The 19,491-nt window shown below is 49.7% G+C and overlaps 1 protein-coding gene across 1 annotated transcript; it reads right to left on the bottom strand.

Annotated features, from left to right (window-relative positions):
• Nucleotides 1–5,604: 5,604 nt before the first annotated feature.
• LOC121045663 lies at nt 5,605–14,623 on the bottom strand. The gene is made up of 2 exons (XM_040498720.1): nt 14,066–14,623; nt 5,605–5,838 (listed from the first exon to the last, which is right to left on the bottom strand). The coding sequence occupies exons 1-2, from the start codon at nt 14,621–14,623 to the stop codon at nt 5,605–5,607; spliced, it is 792 nt and encodes a 263-aa protein (XP_040354654.1).
• Between the last annotated feature and the right edge of the window lie 4,868 nt (nt 14,624–19,491).

The raw sequence follows: 19,491 nt of genomic DNA on the forward strand, positions 1-19,491 counted from the left end.
TCTTAAACATATGTTTAAAAAAAACGTGAAACCTACACTACTGCGGTTTTTGCAGGTGGGTAATACGGCCAGGCGGATGTAATGTGGGTGGCTAATCTTTAGATAAGTGAGCTAATTAATTAAAATTCGTTAATTAACTTTTTAATTACTGAAAATAGACATATGGTTTCAATTAGAAACTTGTAGAGCATCATCGAAAACCACTAAATCAACTATTTTTGGAAGGATATAACACCGGAGCAGCATTTTACGGCGTTCTGTAAGAACTCTCCATTAGGACCCGTTTCCAGATTTCGGTTTCTTATCAGAGCGCATCAGCCACTACGACTACAAAGGAGTCAGCGGTTCCTCCCGCTGCCCAGCCGGAGCCCGTCGTGACTTCATCAGCCCAGTGCTTTCAGCCACCGGATGCAAGCCCGCCGGTTGCATCGCGTCCAGCGACGCCAGAATCGATTTCTCTTCTAGAGCCATCTGACGGCGAAGTGAGTGAATTAGTGGTGTTTGTAGATCTCTCAGTAGTGACAGATCCCGTCGTGATCATAGAGTTCCCTGTAGTTACCACATTGCCTTCTCTATCGGTTACGGAACAAGAGACTTATGTACCTGATGACCGATCACAAACGGACAATCAAGTAACAAGCTCCACAACAAGACGTTCCACAAGGCAAAGACGCTTGCCCGAGAAACTTAAAGACTATGTACTTTCTTTTGTTCATGATACGTCACATAGTACGTCTAGCGAGATTTTTGATGTTTAACTAAGACTTCTAAGCATAATTAGATAAGAGTGCCTAACGCAAGTGTCTGAGCGTTTTCAGAAACTGTAGAGGACTGTTTTGTCCTTTGGAAGTGTATAACGCAAGTCAAAGATTGTAATCTGGAAAGAGCATAACGTGCCGTTACAGGCGTTTTCAGAATCTGATTCTCAGTGTCATACCGCAAATAAGTATTTTGTTAAAAAAGAATTTTCTAACGGACATGCAGTGTAAAACGGACATGTGTTGCGAAGAGTTCTCGTAGTTTTTCGAAATGTTACGTCACTGTTAGTGTTGCAGTGTATAGCCTAATGTTCCTCCAGAATACTGTCCAATCAGTTAAGCAAAGAGTGTCTACGCCATGTTCTGGGCAAACTAGCGTAACTTACAACTAACCATTGTTCTGAGCATAACTTAAGATTGACTACGTTAAGAATTTTTTGAAGGAGAGTAGAAAAAAAATTAGGAAGTGAAAAGTTCAGCTTTCTAACTAAGCATTGTTCTCCTTACATTTTTAATTCATGGAAAGGAGAAATGTAGTGTCAACGTATCTTCCATGAACAGCGTTTCAGTTGGCTTCACGAGAGGTAGGATGTTTTCGTCTGTCATTTTAGGGAGAGAAGAAATGCAGTGTTGCAAGCTAGCGCCATCTACGGGAGTTAAGGGTAGGCGTTGCCTTTTACTTCAACGCAGCACTAGATGGCGCTGCGCTCTCGGCACGAGTAGAGTTCCTGTATATAGCGACCTACGGTAGCAGAGTTGCACATTCAGCCTCAGCGGGTGGCCGTAGCGCCGGCTTTCCTGCACGCCCTAGATGCTTTGGTCGTCACGTGACTAAATTTGGCTAATAGCGGGGCCCCGCATGGAAACCAGAAGAAGAGGAGAACGAGGCGAAAGCAGGGTGAACATACGCCGGGGCGCGAACAACGCCGGCGGAGCGACCATGAAGGTGGCTTTCTTGCACGGCGCCGGATGCTTTGCTCCTCACGTGATGGATCTCCGCAATTAGGCCGTATTCACTTGCGGCCATAGCTGTGTGCGCGACTGCTGACCGCGTGCTGACGGCGAGTATCCACAGTTCTTTTGTCACGTGCATTCCACACCATCAAGATAACCGGCCTTAGCAGCCTAGTAATGTGAGCTCATTATGAGCACGCGCTCTAAACATCGCCCTCATAATGGGGAATCCACACCAAGGAGAAATCCGCTCCTTTCCTCCGCGGAGCGCGCATCACGTGAGACATACGTCATCCCTTTTTGACGCCTCGCGGCGCCGTTCTCCCGTTCTCCTCCGTGGCGGAGGCGCGGAGGCTTCGTGCTGTAAGCAAGAAAACTCCGCAGGTGCACGGGGCGGAGCCGGGGACGGAGTTTCCCGGGTTGTTGACGTCACGACATCCGTCCGCGGAGTTCTCCTTCGTGTGGATACCCCTTATATGGCGCCCAGTGAATGCCCTCCATAAGGGGTATCCACACGAAGGGGAACTCCGCGGACGGATGTCATGACGTCAACAACCCGGGAAACTCCGTCCTCGGCTCCGCCGCCCGCCTGCGGAGCTTTCGTGCTAACAGTACGAAGCCTCCGCGCCTCCGCCACGGAGGAGAACGGCGCCGCGAGGCGTCAAAAAGGAATGACGTATGCCTCACGTGATGCACGCTCCGCGGAGGAAAGTGGCGGATTTCTCCTCCGTGTGGATACCCCGATAGCGGCGTAGCGGCACGGGGAAAAGAAATGCGCAACTCTGCTCCCCCTTCGGGGGAGCATACCGAGGAGCTCTAGGCACGAGGGATTTCTCCTTAGCGCGCGCAGATTTCACCGCCTATCGGAATCGTGACAGTCAAGATAAGAGTTGTGATTGGGTGTGCCTTGAGGAACATTGTTGAGTGCGTGAATAAATGGGGCGGCTCAAAGGAGCTTGCTCCGATAATTTGCCTGAACGTTACCTCGACTACATGTGTCCCTGACCCGACCAAGTACCAAAGTCGTAACCACCGGCCCGGCTCACATCATGGAACCCCGTTGGGCAACTCGGTGAGTTGCGCCCTTGCCGGCCACCCTCGTCCTTGACACGTAGCTCAGCACGGCACAGCGTAGAGCGTCGGTCGCGTAGGAGACAGGCGGCGCTATGTCCGGACCAAGGGGATCGGCGTATGTACCCCCCTAAAACATAGCAATCATGTTGGCTGTATTTTGGTCACTTTGATTTTAGTAGGAGGGAAAGAAATATCTAACACTAAACTTACATAATGTTTTATTGCGTAGGACATACTGGTTTGGAACAAGAAATATTTTACGATGTTGATAAAGAGATTCCCGAACCATGTGACGGGAAACTTTAATAAGTGGGTTTCCTTTGACCCTCCCAAAACTGAGCTTTGCTCAAACTAAATTTGGCAACCTGGATCCAGTGTGGCTAAAGAACTCCCCTGGGCCGGTTTTCTCGAAGCGATGGTAAACCCATTTTGGTAAACCACGGTGCCTAGGAAGGAAAAAGTACCTGGGTACTGTAATAAACGGCTGGATATAAAACAACAATAATTATTTTTGAATGGGCATGTTACTGCCCATTCAAAAATAATTATTGTTGTTAAAAATTATTTCCATTCAAAAATAATTATTGCGCCATCTGTCGGTGAAACAAGCCAGTCATTTTGTTTATCCTCTTTTTCCGCTGGGTGTTATCGATCTATAGTATGGTATTTTAAGTCAAAATATAGTAATGTTGTACTTGACCGATTTATTTGCTTCAGATGGTACGAAGAAATTTTAGCTACTATGCTAGAGTTTGTCGACGAATATTCGAAAATGTAAGAAACATTTCCTTCAATATGTTTCGCCATAAACAACGCATAACTTTCCCGTGTGCCTTCCAGTCTGGCAACGCCGATGCAGGGGGGCTATGTAGCGCTTTTTGCACTACCAGGAGACTAGGGAGTAGGAAGTGACGTTAACATTAAAACGCAGCAAATGCAGATTGGATGTTGATTTTGTTTTCTTCTGTCAACATCCAATCGGCGTTTGCTCTAGTCGTTGACGTCACTTCCTTCTTCCAAGTCTCCTGGGAGTGCAAAAAGCGCAACATCTCGTTTTTGTTCCTTGCGACGCAAGTTTCTGCCATTCCCGCTGATCTCAACTGTTTTCCCTCTCTTCCGTTTGCCCAACCGATCCATCGGTGACGAGAAGCTAAGCTTCTCGTCACCGTTGAATTGCTGGCCACCGGGGATATGTAGAAACCTCGATGCTGTCGGCATACTGTCGGCGCCCTGCGAACTAAAAAAAACAACAAAAAAAAACAGTACAATGTCCCAGCTGTTCACCCGGAACGAAGACTTTATCGAGGATAACCCCCCTTTTTCCGCCAAGTAATCGCTGCTCACGAGTTGGCGTGCACAGTGTAACAAATTAAACGTGTTAGTATAAATATATACCAACACTCGTTCGCAAAGCATTTTTCTACTCACCATAAGAACACTTGCAAGGCTTATGTACCGTCATATGTCTTGGATCCCGGACTGCTGAAGAGTGATGCGTTCGCGGAATGCTGCCGTCGGTTAGTTTAGTAGTCCCTCTGAACTACCGCTTTGCTTGACGTGCTAATATGTTGATGGTGCGTCATTAATATAACAGCCGGATCGAAATAAATGTTCAGCAGAACCAAGCAGAACTATTAGCCCTCCTTAAGCGACGTCGCGGCCATTTTGCTTGTAGGTACTGCTCCTCCCTCGGCGCCCCTGCTCTCCCCCCAGTCACGTGACCTAGAATTCCCCCTTCTAGGGACAATTGTTAACTTTAAACCACGGTACGCGTTCGAGAAAACGGGCCCTGGAAGGGTACTACGAGTGGAGCAGGTTTGGCCTCAGCATAACCAGAAAGCAATTATCCAACAAGATAGGTTTCTCTTATGCACCGTACCTTGGTATGCGAGGGGCAATTGAGGCGTATGAAGACACAAACGAAACTATTTCCCTACCCCTTTGTTCCTACGAATTAAACGGGCGGAATGTTTAGAACGAGCGTATTTATGTTCTTCCACGGATATACCCGCACGTTTTATTGAATGTGAGCATTCAGATACTAGCCACAAAGAGTTTAAATCAAAACGAAAACATCCGCAAAGCATATCTGCGTGGTGTAATAGACCGATCTCACCAACTAGTTTGAGTGCGCCACCGCTGCCGACATGCATCGTGGGAGCTGTAGTCTTTCGGCACGACCAGGGCTTTTGGGCTCCGGTCCGCACTTTCGGGTCGATCAAGAAAGACCATTTGGACGCAAACAGAACTCGCTTATTTTTGAAAATGTCCTCGTTTATTGCTTCATTCGTGCGGTTGGTCGCATAATTGAATCTCTCGTATATCCACTTGTTTTCCCCGTTACTATTTTATTTGTTCCTGGTTTCGCCTGGCGTTGCGCTTCTTCGGTTCAAGGGTGATTCGAGGTATTCAACAAACGCTTAAACTCGCATAGCTACTGCTTCACTCACTAAAGCTCTTGTGCGCACACTTCCCCGCAATACACTCGAAACATCGAATCTTCGCTTCTCTTTAACCATTATAGCAAACTCCCAGGACGAGCGGCTTTAATTCCGAATAGTGAAGCACTCAGAGGCAAAACGCCGTCCGCCGCCCCTTTTTCCGCTACTGAGACCGTACGGCCAAGCGAGCACAATATGGCAGCCCTCATTGGCTCGACCGCATGCGGTCAAACCAGTTATCGATGCGTCGACCTGATCTCGATGCAAACACTCGGATGGAAGGGAAGCGAAGCACACTATCAGTCCCATCGATAAATAAACGAATCGGATGTATTGAACTATGGCGCGCGTAAAATCCTCTCTGGATCTCGAGGGGGTCAGGCGAAGAGCTGTAGGAGGCGGTGCCTGCGCACGAGGCCTGACTGGGGCCTGTTGGAGACGAGCATGTGCAGAGTGAGCAGGGAGCCCGCGAACACGACCAGGGCCGAGGCCATCACGTGGAACGAGTCGAGCAGCGTCGGGTTGATGAACGCCAGCTCCAGCCCGACGGCGCACACGATGTTGGCCACGATGCGCACCAGCAGCACGATCCAGGCGTGCTCGGGCTTCACCTGCGTCAAAGCCACCCGGTTCGAGCCACCTCTCCCCGCAAACGTTAGCCCTAGTCGCAGCGCCGCCTCGTCAGCATCACCCCAAGTGCACTGGGGAGAAGAGGCGCACCTGCTTGGCGAGGGACACGTGCGAGACGAAGGACAGGTAGGTGACGAACATCATGGCCGAGATCTCGGGGCCTTGGCGGATGAGCTGGAAACTGCTGGCCGCAGCTCCGGTGGCGAACGAGCCCATCATCATGACCACCGACAGGTGGAAGAGCACGGCGCGACGCGTCACTCCGGGCAGGTTCGTCTTGAAGGCGTTCTCGACGCCCACCAGCAGCGTCGAGGACAGGCCGCAGGCTGCGCCGATGCCCATGTCCCGGTGCACCATGCTCTGCAAGACACCTCAATGACGTCGCCCTCGGGGCAACTTCCCACACCTCCCCTCGCAAGCGAATAGGCTGTACACAGAAAGTCAGGGAACAAATGAGTTGGTGAAAACATAACTATAGGGCTCCGTGTTTTCGGTAAATACCGATAAACAACGAAAATTAACTCCCGAGCCGGTTTTATCAAAACCGAAAAAACCCAAAAATCGCTGAACTCCAGCTCTCCCCAATAGTAAAAAAATCTGGAAGCTGTATTGGGGAGTTGGTATGTGTGAAACGTCTTGTGCGTGCCGCAGAGTGTGTATGGGCACTAGGATACAAAAAGGACGTAACCAAATACACATCTTAAATTTATCCACGGATTGCAATGCTTACATGCTTAACTTATATTGTCATGGATGAAGGCGAATAGACAATGAAATGAAAAAAAGGTTTAATCGGCGAACTTGTACCAGAAACAAAAGAAACGTCGAGAAAGCGGAGACGGTGGCAGCAGCGAGCGACGGTGCGTCGGCGTGACAGCTGGCTTGCGCGAGAGGGAAAATGAACCGGCAATACCAGGGGAGTGGCATGACGTCATGGGGCTGATGCCTGGTCATAAAAAGGTCGGATAGGAAGTCCGCTGGAAACGGCCGGGTGAATGGTAGAGTTTAAAGTTCTCACTGCAGCCGGTAGGTTTTACGAGCTCAAAGGAGCGACATCGGCGACGTTGAAAGACGGGGAGCCAACCGAACCAGCGAAGCGCGGACAACGAAGTACACCGTTCGAAGTATTGAACAAGAGCTAAGGCATCATACGACACCGAAGACAAAGTTGGGACAAATTGAAGAGCGTTCGTCCAAGTGTCTGTTCACTGTGCACACTTCTGCTCGATCGTCTGATAGACACGCGGGGGATTAGGGCTTTGATGTGACGATGATTACTACGAGCACCCGCTTGTGTTTCGAATCATCTTTGAGTGCTTGCCATTTCGATTCATCGGTGAGTGCCTTCCTCCTGAGAAATAAATAAACAAACAAACATCTTGCGCGCCGCGCGAAACGAAATCGACGCGAGACTGATAGGCATAGAGGACTGGGTCTTAGCTAAAATTACAAATATTTAGAACAGAACCTGCCAGTGCTAGTTCATATATGCTATGAATGTAGTACATATTTTATAAAATTATTTTGCAGGGTCTAGTCAATATAAGACAATTTCCTTTGTACATGTACATGTTGTTGATATATGAACAGATTGCCGCCCAATGCTGTAGTCAACGCTAATTATTTCAACAGCTATCTCGCATGTGCCAAAAATGTTTTCTGTATCATAATATTTACAGTAAATAAAACAGCTATATTATAGCGCTTGAAAGCCATATAATGGACCCGGATTAGCGCAGGGATTCTAAAACCTAAAATAACTAACGAGGGCTGTTGGTTTACCGTATTTAGAAAGCAAAACAAATCGAAACACATGTTTTTTGGGATGTAATCGTACTTGCACGAATTAGCTTACTCAGACCGAACGCTACAATCGAGATCGATCGTCACGATGCTCGAGGTACGCGCATCTTAAAGGGAACCTACGGAGCTTCTCGAAAGAAAAATTAGTTAGAAGTGAATTCTAGTGTGTTTTGCTCCGTGAACCCAAATACCCAGACCATTTGCTGCACAAGTATCGTTAAACGCGAGAAAACGAGAAAGACACTCGCTGTACGTGACGTCATCGACGAATCTTTTGGCTGCCCAAGGCTAGGGAGGCGGGGCTTCAGCCCTATTTTGAAAGTGCTCTAATGGCTCGCATCGAAACATAATTGTGATATTTGTTATTCTAACGCCCAAGTGAGCAAAATTCAAGTCTTTTTTCTCAAATCCAGAACCGCCCCTCCTTCCCTTTAAGGACGCAATCCGCTACTTCGTTCCTTACCGACATGAACGTTTCAATCATAACGTGCGCGGCTCTTGTGGGCTTTAAACTACATATTCCCCCACTCCGAAAACAACATGAACAGCAGAAAATAGCCGGTGTGTACAGACATTACAGCCGAAACGTACGCCTGCTTGGTGCACTTACATTGCGGAGTTCCGAGGTCACTTACCACGAGGGCATGGTTACATGAAAAGTGCACTTTATTTCCGAAGCTCGAGTTTGCCAGTTCCACTTGCACTGGTCGACAAATGCGGGACGACAAAGGCCACAAACCGCCACAAGCCCCCACAAGCCGCCCAGCTCTTTTCCGCCTCCTTGGCTCTGATCTGATTAATTTGAACGTAGAAACCAGCAGAAATGCCTCGCTGCTATACTCCGTTTCATCTTACGTCCGGACGCAGAGGACGCTACGAGCTATTCCTAGCCCATCCAGGTCTTTGGGCGGAGCCCGTGATACGCTTTTCGCGCGTCGCTATGCCCCGTCTCTAAGGTCACGTGACGCTCTCAGGGCCTTAGATTGGCTCCGATGGCTCGTAGCAGTCACATGTCGGTCTTGTGGTTGCTCCGAGAAGTCCCCAGAATCATAGCGTTGGGAGAGAAGTTTGGTGGAGAGGTGAGCACGACAAAGAAGGTTGCCTTGCGGAGGCTAGCCTCATGACGTCATGACACCCATCCTGGGCAACAGCGCGTTCGGCTTCTTATCAACTGCGCTCGGTCTTCCGAATATTCGACCTAGAAAGTTCGCGAGCGAGGTAGTGCGAGATTGACTATACACGTTTGCAAGTCCGGTCTCAGGGCGCCGCCATCTTCCTCAGTGGGGTGCGCTCTCGGGAGCGGCCATAATCCGATTACGACGCCTTAGCAAGGCTTCGCAATCGGATTATGACTGGTCCAAGCGCACCCCAGACAGGCAAGATGGCAGCGCCCTGAAGCCGGACTTGCAAACGTGTATAGTCGGTTACAAGTCAAGAAGGTAGGAGAAGCTCCTCCTACAAGCGTGATGCGCCCGTTTCAAATCTCTCCGCGGTCGAAAGAAAAGTTCACTGGAAACTCTCCTTGTTCCGCTTCTACGGATTCCAATTTGTCTCCGATTCCACTTTTTAAGAAAGCGACCTTTGTATTCATCGGAGGGGGAACCGAGCCCCTAAAGTACCCTTTGTATTCATCGGAGGGGGAAACTAATCCCCGAAAGTCGTATTTGTTTTCATCGGACGGGGAAAAACTTTAATCTCCCTCTCGTGGCTTCCACAATGCTAAGTCAAAGTCGAAAGATAAAGCCAATATGTACAGAAAGGCAAGACCTCCTCGCGCGTTGGCCGCGACGTCACGAAACGATGGGACGCTATTGGATGCGGAGGTGGCAGAGGGATATATGATTCCCTTTGAGGGGCGTTTGCCGCTACCTTCTTAACCTGTAACCGACTATAGGCAAGGTCACTCTGACCTCCTTATCTTTTACACTCGGGCTAAGAGTAAGCTCGAATCTTCTAGAATTATGGAGAAGCCTTCCTTCTCGGTAATGCAGGCGGCAATATGGTGGGGGCCTTACGGTCTAATCGTGCAGTCGTGCTCGCTACTGCGCCTGCCGACGTGGTCAAACGGGGGGGGGGGGGGGGGGGGGGGGGGCGAAGATTGGCATTCCTCTTTCTCGCCGCCAGAGTATCTTCGCTCCATATCTGTACCACGTGTCGAACGCGGGGGCGCCATAGCCTAACAAAAATTAAATTTCTGCTACAAATTACACACTCGTGAGCCTTATAGCTCCTGATGAACACCGGTTCGAATTCGATTAATTATACCTATAATAGCGGAGTGAGCTTTCTCAAACGTCACCACTCCTGCTCGGATCAACAAAGGTACTGCCGAGCTAGGCCTTTGTGAAGGCCGCGCGCGAGGCTTAATTTAGCTCTGGTTGCGCCATGCGTGAAGCGACAACGGCGCCCTCTGCACAAGCGAAATATGTATGATCGAGTGGTATCTTGTTTCCACTACACAACGATACGCAAGGAAGGCGCGCGGGTAGTATAGTTGCAAAGATATAAGCGATACTAGTGGGAGATGTTTTCGTTTCCTCCGGTTGTAGCAAGCGACCCCTACTTACCGAAATCAAAAACGTGTTACGTGAAAAAAAAAAAAAAAAAAAACGAGCTTTTTTGAAAGAAAGCTTTTTTTTTATTTTATCCCGTTTACAGTCCTCAGTGAACTGTCTTCGAGGCTGCTTCTTTTTTTGAAGACTCCTCTCGTTTCCTTCTATTACCGCGGGACGTGTCCAATTATTCGGGGCACGGGTACGTTACCTGGGCGTTGGGCAATTTGATTTCCGTGCCCTTTCGTCTACTCCAAAAGCCCAATAAACCCCCATTTTTCTTCCTAAATCATAAAGTAATGCCGAAAAACACCGAACGCCAAAAAAAGGGTGCTTTTTCGTCTACAATGTGCGAAATAAAAGCGATAGGTTGAGCACGTTCGCCGCGCCTCGGGATCCCCACGTCGCCGTGCGGCACGGGCAGCCTCTCGCTGGTGGTCAGTGTTGGCGCCACTAAAGCCCCTCTATCTGGAGACTGGTAAACATGGCGCATTCTCTGCCCTCCTTTTCAAAAAAAAAAAAAAAATTTCCTTGCCCATTTTTAACTTCCGGTTTGCGACGGAGGCGTCCTCTGGATGTTCCCAAGCGTCTCGACGGTATCGACGTCTCGGTCAGCTGGAGAGACACGATGCCGGTCGTGTTCGTATCCGACCGCCCTGAAGCCACTCTAGATCTGTTCGTCCAACCCTGGATCCTAAAAGTGCGTTGAATAATTGTCCCAATCGCCCCTACCGAGTTGTATTAGAGAGTTTTAGCTTACCGCGTACCGGGCGACCGCCGGGGTTACCGCGACCGCGACCATCGAGCCGGTACCGGACCGAGAGCGTAGCGGGTAAAGAACGTTTTAGCATACCGTAACCGCGCCTGACCGCGCCTATGGAAGTTTCTTCTTTCTCCAACGGCTGGAAAAAGTCATGATGATGATAGTGAATACCGGCGTGGTTCGTTTTTAAAGCGGTACATTTATTTGGACAAATGCCGCATAAAAAGCCACTTTTAAAAAATATTTTCCTCATTACGAGTAGTTATAGTGGTACTTCCTTGGTATACGACCAATTAACTTAATTTGTCAGCTAAGCTGTTGGATACTGGTCGCGCCTCAAGCCAAACGCATCCGTCGAGGGCTCTGAGTTCTGCAGCGCGAGCTTTCGCTACACGTGCTCCGAGCTGTGGTGCGTTAGCCCACTCGGCCACCGTTCTCCCACGAATGCAAGCAAACAGCATAATCCTGTACGCTGCTTGTTTGCATTCGCAGCTCCATTGCCATCAGCACCAGTCTCTAATGTCGGCTAGGTGGCTCAGGTTGCCGCCCGAAACAAGGGGCATAGCAGTTACCATCCATCTATTCAACCGGCCTGTCCGGCGGCCATGGAAGCCCGGATTTTTGCTATGGACCTCGGGTAGGCGAAAGCCTTTATAGGCCAACCAGAGCCGCTTCACTTGCCCTTTCCCATGTTATGTGGTGCGACGATTGTTTCTAGACGCCTCCCCCGCCATTCCAAAACAGTAAGTGATTAGTCTACGCCGGCCGTCGGAGCCGATGCCCGGCAGTCGCCATTCACGGTAAACGCGGTAAACCGAGTAGCGTGGCATAATTGGCGCATGCGCAGTTCTGCAGTGACGGTCGCGGTAACCCCCCGGTCGCCCGGTAGGCGGTAAGCTAATACTCTCTATTATCGGTCAGTGTCTCGTGGGTACCTGTCCGCCCCTTCAACTTCACAGGAATCCCAAATCGTTTTTATTCATCATATTAACCCGCCGAATCGCAATTATATTCTCAACGATTTCAGATGATTCACTGTTCATTTTTAACGCGTGGATAGAAAGCATACTAGTGCTTGTCGCAGAGGCTTCGCTCGCTCTTACGTTAAATCGGGGTATAGATACACCCACATGCTCGCGTCCGCAGGCGCGAGAGCGTTGCAAGCTTATGAACTTTGTGCGAAACAAAGCATGCTATACGCGAGCACGTACGCCCCACTTGACCAGTGAGCGTACTCCGCACCTTCGCACGCAGCCGTAAGTATAGGAGCGACGCCGATGCTCCAAGCAGGAGCTGGCCGTTCTGTACGACGCTTCTTCCACGACATGGGCGTCCGTGCATGCGAAGTCGGGATCGCTAGTACACCGCTAGCGCTTACAGCGGAATGGAGTGGATAACTCACTCTAAACAACTGCCTTTTTGCATTTTGGCAAGCTTTATACGGAGCATTTACATCGCATAAGTTTGCGGCTCCCATCACTCGCGTTATGCGAAATCCCTCTTTGGCAGTATCCAGTTGCTACGCATAAAGTTTGATGGTTTCAGAAACTTCCACCGCGCTTACCCAGTGACTGATATCAGGGATCACTGGTGACAGTCGTCAGTGGCATCCATGACGTCAACCACGGCTGCTATGGGAATTCAGCTTATCGCACCTCCGTCCTCAGGTACGTGACGGCATCATTCCAGCCGCATTGCGCGACCAGCTGCAGCTATCGCTTTCGTGTCTTCGCATATTCTGGGCGGGAAATATTTGAACCTCTCCCGGTGCAGCTATCGCTGCTTCGATTCCACTGATCGCATTGGTACCGACCAGCGGTAACGGAAACAATAGCGAGTTTTAGTAGACCGTGTTTCTCCCTCCGCTAAGCCCCTCCGCTACCCGGAACTCTACAGCCAAGGCCATCGGCGCGCAGGCGCAGTGGCGGTTTCTTAGTAGCGGGGGGTTAGCGGAGGGGAAAACACGGTCTACTAAAACACCCCAATGTGGGGCAGAGCGCGCTCATGGGCTCCTTGGGCTCTTTTTAGTGCGGGGGGGCCAGCGGGCCGCGGCCTCCACGTCGGCGCCATAGCGCCGGATCCTGAATCTAGGACGATGCGTATCCGTCCTAGATTCAGGTCCGTCCTGGAGTGAAGCGGCGAGACAGCCGCTTCGCTCCAACCCTCTAATCAATCAATTATCCTTAATACGTCACGGCGGCGCTAAAACACTTGGCGTGTTTTTGTAGTCGTAATTTACTTATAAGGTCCCAATATAAATCGCATTTCCAGGAAACAGCTTTCCATTCGTGCTCCTGCGTTCGATGAGCTCCGTTTCAGCGCTAATTCCAAAGGAGCCCCAAAGCTTGGAGGACGCCTAAACTTCGCCTTGAAGAGTGAAACGCGATACCAAAACATATACACCCCCGCTTGTTGCCTTGCGTGGCCTCGTCAGTGGCGTCTCCGGCTCTCAACCAAAGGGTCGTGGGTTCGAATCCCGCCTAAAATTCTTGAAAGGTTTTCCTTAAGGAAAATGAATTACTTGATAAAGTAAAATCATTCGAGGCATTCGCAATTTGGGTCCATGTTTTCTAATCACTTTTATACCACGCGTTGGGCGGTGTTGATATCACCGAGGTCGCGTGGCTGCGACGTCATGACTCTATCGACCAATCCTAGGTTTTAGTGCACGCTACCGATATCGGCTTTTCTGCTACACGAGCTCCTCAACGCTATCGCGTTGAAATTATCGGGGCCCCTTCAGCTGAGATGGCTTCAACTGGACTGGAATGGAAGTAGTTCCCGGCTTATTCATCGGGGTTTATTAGCCAGTGATGGCTAAAAAGATGACGAACACCTTGACGTTTCACTTTGCCCTCTCATTTCGTCGGCTGCGCTCGGATTTTTGGGAAAGCGGAGTACAGGAGCGTTGGGACAGTATATCACGCAAAGGCCGCGATCTGGAGCTCGGCTGTCCGGAGGCAGGGCGAGCAGGCAGGACCGCCCTTTTTGCTCGCCAGTGGCGCCGACGGGCAGCCTCGCGTTCGCTGCAATTGGAACTATGGCGGTAGTTTCACAAAGGAACCTCCGGTGCAGTGCAGCGATTGATACCTTGAAGCCCAGAAAGGGCGGCTTGACGATGAACACGAGGGCCAGGCAGCTGGAGACCAGCGTGGGCACCATGACCCAGTGGAAGGCGCGCCTGCCTATGGCCACCGACGTCCACCAGGTGGTCAGGGGCGTGATGCCGGCCACGATGGTCGCCTCAAGCACGGACATGAACTGGACCGCCCTGTAGCCCAGGATGTAGGCGAGCGTGGTGAGGACGGCCGACACGGCCAGCCGCCTCTGCGCCGACGCCGGGCCGAAGGGGCACCTGTCCTCCGTCGTGGCCGGGATCACGCCGATCAGGATGCCCAGAGCCACGAAGAACACGCACTCGGTGCTGCTGATCGTGTCGTGCCGCTTGATGGTGATTTTGATCAGGGCCAGGGCCACGCTCGAGATGCCCGCGATGATCAGGGCCGTGGTCAGCGACGACGCCTTTCCGCGGAGGGCCTGCTCGTGCTTGCGCCGCAGGTGCTCCAGGATCTGCGACGACCTGATGTCCGTGTCCGGCGGCCCGTCCACGGACTTGCGGGCGCCTTCGAACTCGAAGTACTCGTCCATCACTTCGGGCTTCTTCGCTTCCCCGGAGTGGCCTGGAAGGGGCCACAAAAGAGACGTCGTTCGTAGACAGTCGCGGGAAATGCCGTGTCTTACGGGGAGTTAGTTTCTTTTTTTTTTCTTTAGGCACAGCGACAATGTCAGGATCCTGTCTTCCATACAGGGTATCAAGTCATGGTTTCGCACACCCCTCCCCCCCCCCCCCCCCACACACACACACAAAAAAAAAAGAAAAACTTTTAAAAAACGTGTGAATACACGAATTGCCGAAAGCGCAGACTCCACTAATATGTAGCGGTAGCGGTTGGGTGGGATAACCTTTTAAAATCTTAAAGCTTAAGTTACGCATTCAAAAGATGGAGTCAAAAATAATTTCCAGTGACCTTTTTCTCTAAAGTCCTATATTACTTGAAGGGCAGTATTTCACGAGCGATCGTTTAAATTTATTTAGAAGATTTTAAACAGCCGTGTAAAGAGTGGACATATTGACGTCAATGACCCGATGTCAAGCGACGTTGTCATATGATGCGACATCATGATATCAAGTTGTGTTATCACTCGATACCGCACGTAACTCGAGACATAACGTCACGTGCCGTCACTTGGTGTATGTTCAATTTTCCTTCTAAATTTACCGGAACAACGCTTCCCCTCGAGAACTGTCACTTTTGACGCAACCCGAATCGGTTAAACCAATTTCACTTTCCAAATTTAGTGGGGAAATGAACGAACGGACATACAAATTTTATTAAAATCGTTTTATGGCTTACAAGAACAACTTGACAAAAACGTATACTGTACGGCGTCGTCATAGGACTAGATACATGTACGCATCGAGGTGCCCTAGCTGAAACAAGCGTACGTCTGGATTCCGGAGTAAATCTCAGATGGCGCCACCGTCAATGAGTGCAGCTAGAGAGCCTGTGCTGAAGAGAGGGGCAATCTCAGACCATCGGGTGCATTTGCAATTTAATGGAGGGCGGGGCGCCTCCTGCGGAAATTGGTCACAAGTGCGCTTGCAACGCGCCTTCGCGTGAAGAGGAGGAAAGCAGGCGGGAAGGCGGAGACGGTTGCAGACGATAGACGCTTTCGGGACCTCGTGGCAGCTCGCATTGCAAACGCGGCCCACAAACCGCCTGCCCCTGTTCGAGCACTTCTCCACTCTCCCCAATGCAGGCTGTTTAAGTGCAGCAGAAGACAGCCGGAACGCATTCCTTTTCGTACAAATAAGCGAGCTTTCCGGCAGCAAGTGCACGTCGCCTGCTTCTGGATTCACGTCGGATTGTCACGAACACTGGCTCTATCCAAGGCGTTTACTTTAGTAGCCCGGTGGCGGCCAGGACGAGATCATCCGGACAACACAAGTTTCGAGGCCAAGGCTTGTTATCAGCCCTTTCAACGCTAAGTGTTCAGAAAGATTTCGACTTTTCGCCAATCCGTGATCTGCTGGCATAGAAACACTCTCCGTCTCCCCTAGTTCGACGAGACAGCTATAGGATCAGAGGTCTGGATATTAATGAACAGGTTTGTACCAGCACCTTCGCGATACGAAAAATGCTGTTCGCTCATCCTCGTTAAATTCAATGGCCGGTGCACTCACGTCTGACGCTGGTGACAGAGTCCCAGGACTTGCGGCCGCCAGCAAAAGAAACGTTCCGACGCGTCGTCGTCGGTGGCTTAGCCTCATCTGGCTGCTCGTTCTCTGCTCGGAGCGAGAAAGATGGAGAGAAACAGAGCTACCTCAAACACCGTTTCTATTTCTTACTCGAAAATACCAAAATTCTGTCTCCGCGTATTCTTACATATTTTTTACGTTGGCACAAAAGGTAAAATTTTGACGAGGCTGCTGGGAAAAAATTGGCCACAGTAAGTCACAGCGATACCTGGGACACCTTGTCGGACCCTAAATTACTGTGGCATATAGAGGGACATGAGGGCCCGGACCCTAAAGTACTGTGGCATATAGTTTCCGCGCACAACTTCTTTAGCTCAATAATTGCGCTGCGAGACACATATTGAAATATGCAATAATTCGAAATTAACTCTTATACCGAGAAATTCAATTCAGAAGAGAGGTTAGTATAGATTGGTGTAATCTGAACTAGTTGGTTACTCATTATGAAAAAACCAGCTGAACTAAGGAAAAGGTAGAGATAGAAAGAAAGACACCCAATCGCTGGACTACCAACTGTTTTTATATATAAACCTCCTCTTCATCCTCTTCCTCTCCTTCTGCATAATTCACTTCGTTCCCCCCTTTTCCCCTTTGTTTTACGTTTTATTTTACAAGATGTTGACCCCCTCGGAGAAATAGTTTTTCGGTGCGCAACAAGGTGATTGAAGGTGCACTAACACACCCATCTCCTTTTTCTTCTATGGCAGCAGCTTCTAACATCTCCCGCGCGAGCTGGCTTTTGTGGCGTGCTACGATGTTAACTTGCGCGAGCTTCGCCGTGCACTTGCATGCTCGGCAATGCGCAGATAGGTGCCCCGGCGCTGTCAGGTTCTTTAGGTTGGCTGCGTGCTCACGTGTACGCTCGTTGATGTAGCGTCCCGTTTGCCCAATGTAGCAGCGCCCACATGTCAGTCGTATGCTGTAAACAACCTCTTTTTCGCACGAGGCGAATTGTGTCTTGTGCCTGGTGTTACATTGACTGATCTGGTTGGTCGATGACTGGTTGATCTTCCGGCACATTGAATACGCTTTGTTGGGTGCCGAGCACACAACTTGCACGTCTTGTCGCCTGGCGATCTTTTTTAACTTGTGGGTAACCCCATGTATATATGGGACCACCACAAAAGGTTTCCGTGCATGTTTCTTTTTTGCTGTGGGGTCGTCTTTCTTCTTGATGGTGCGAATGATTTTTTCGCAAATGGAGGCCAATAAAGACTCTGGGTAACCGGCGTCCTGAAGTCTTGAAACTTGTGTATTGAAGCTTTGTTGTATTTGGTGGGGGCAAGTCTTTTTGAGGCTGGCCAGAAGGGCCGTGGCGACTATTCCTTGTTTGACGATTTTGGAATGCTGGGACTCGAAGGGAAGAAACCCTTTATTCGAGCGCGCCTGGTACCTCCAACAAACATGATCTTTTTGAAACTCCAACACCAGGTCAAGGAACCTAATAGTTTTTTTGATGGGAAGCTCATGGGTGAAAGTGAGGCCCATGCAGCTGTTTTGGAAGTATGTCATTATGGAGTCGAGGCATCCATTTTCTTCTTCAATTGCAGTGGAGCATAAAATAAGAAAGTCATCCACATAGCGAAAAATGACTGATATTCGTGGATCATTTATGACTTTTTGGATAGTTGTTCCACAGGCAGCGAGCAAAATTTCGCATAAAAACGGAGCCACTTGGGATCCGATGCATACCCCACTCTTCTGCACATAGTGATGTTCTTGGTGGGCCACCACCGTTGCGGACAAGTAGAAGCCTAAAAGTTCCAAGAAGGTGCCCAGGCTCATCCCTGCTGCATTTTGAAACGTGGTAAGCCCTTGTTCCTCAATGCTGGTTTGAAGAACACGTAAAAGGTTATCGTGCGGAATTGAGTAGTACATATCCTGTACGTCAATCGAGAACCTAGAAACAATTAGGTTTCCTTGTTCATGAAGAAATGCGATCACGTGCTCTGAGTTAGGTATCCTGAAGGGGTCTTCTACTGGTATTTTGGAGAGTTGCTGGGCAAGAAACCTCGATACGCATTCTTGCCAAGTGTTTCTTTCGGATACAATAGCCCGAAATGGAACACCTTCTTTGTGAGTCTTGGCTGAGAAGAAGACAGAAAGTTGGTCATTTTTTGCCCCTTTGATCCTGGTGCTGAGACTAGCTTGTTGGTGTTCGTCTAGCAACTTGAGAATGGCCTTCTTTGCTACTTTTGTCCTTTTCTCTGCTACTGGCATAAAATTCTTGATCATGGCCTGATGGGCTTTTTCTCCATATCTGTCGGACTCCAGAACGACAAATCCTCCCTCCTTATCGGAAATGCATAGCTTTAAATCCCGGCTTCTTAATTCTTGAATTGTAGACCCAAAGCTCACCTTTGGCTTAGCTTGGTGCTGAAGGCTGGAAAATACTTGGATTCCTTCATCAATAATTTGAGAGCTTCTTTCCTGTGGAGCTTTTGCGGCAATTTGCCGTATTATGGCTACCTTGTCTACAGCTTCAAGCTTGGGAGCTATGGCAAACTTTGGTCCTTGTTCCAGCACCTTCCGAGCTTGTTCTGAAATGTGCACATTCCCTATAAGCTGGAGCGGTGTCTTTTGCAGAACCGTCTTGCGTTGCCGGTGTAGTTCCAGATGATGACGCCAAATGGGGAGAAAGTTCTTCTTCCAGAGGATCTCCGTTGTGTTTTGCGTCATGATGACATGATTGGAAAATTCGTTGCGGGTCGGAGACTTGACTCGCAGAAAGTCGGTGAGTAGTCGCACTTGGCGCCATTTTTCAGACCGAAGAATCTTGGACACCCGTTGTGCGTGCGCGTGTGATGGTTGTAGAGCCCCGAAAAAACACTTTACCTCTTCCAGGATGATCTTCTTTTGTATGCTGCGAGTGAGCAGCCTTGCTTGGCAGATGGACGTTGCAATCATGAGCCTCAAGCCTGGTGGGCCAAGGAGGTTGAAATTGATATTGAAATTCATCATCTGGAACTACACCGGCAACGCAAGACGGTTCTGCAAAAGACACCGCTCCAGCTTATAGGGAATGTGCACATTTCAGAACAAGCTCGGAAGGTGCTGGAACAAGGACCAAAGTTTGCCATAGCTCCCAAGCTTGAAGCTGTAGACAAGGTAGCCATAATACGGCAAATTGCCGCAAAAGCTCCACAGGAAAGAAGCTCTCAAATTATTGATGAAGGAATCCAAGTATTTTCCAGCC

The sequence above is a fragment of the Ixodes scapularis genome, unplaced genomic scaffold (genome assembly GCF_016920785.2).
Source record: "Ixodes scapularis isolate PalLabHiFi unplaced genomic scaffold, ASM1692078v2 ptg002900l_1__unscaffolded, whole genome shotgun sequence".
Lineage (NCBI taxonomy): Eukaryota > Metazoa > Arthropoda > Arachnida > Ixodida > Ixodidae > Ixodes > Ixodes scapularis.

Excerpts from the sequence above, each read along its gene's own strand:
- LOC121045663 (XM_040498720.1), bottom strand. The coding sequence starts at position 14,623 with ATGGACGAGTACTTCGAGTTCGAAGGCGCCCGCAAGTCCGTGGACGGG. Across the intron at positions 5,839-14,065 it reads CGCCCTTTCTGGGCTTCAAG|GTGAAGCCCGAGCACGCCTG; the intron begins GTATCAATCGCT and ends GCTTTGACGCAG.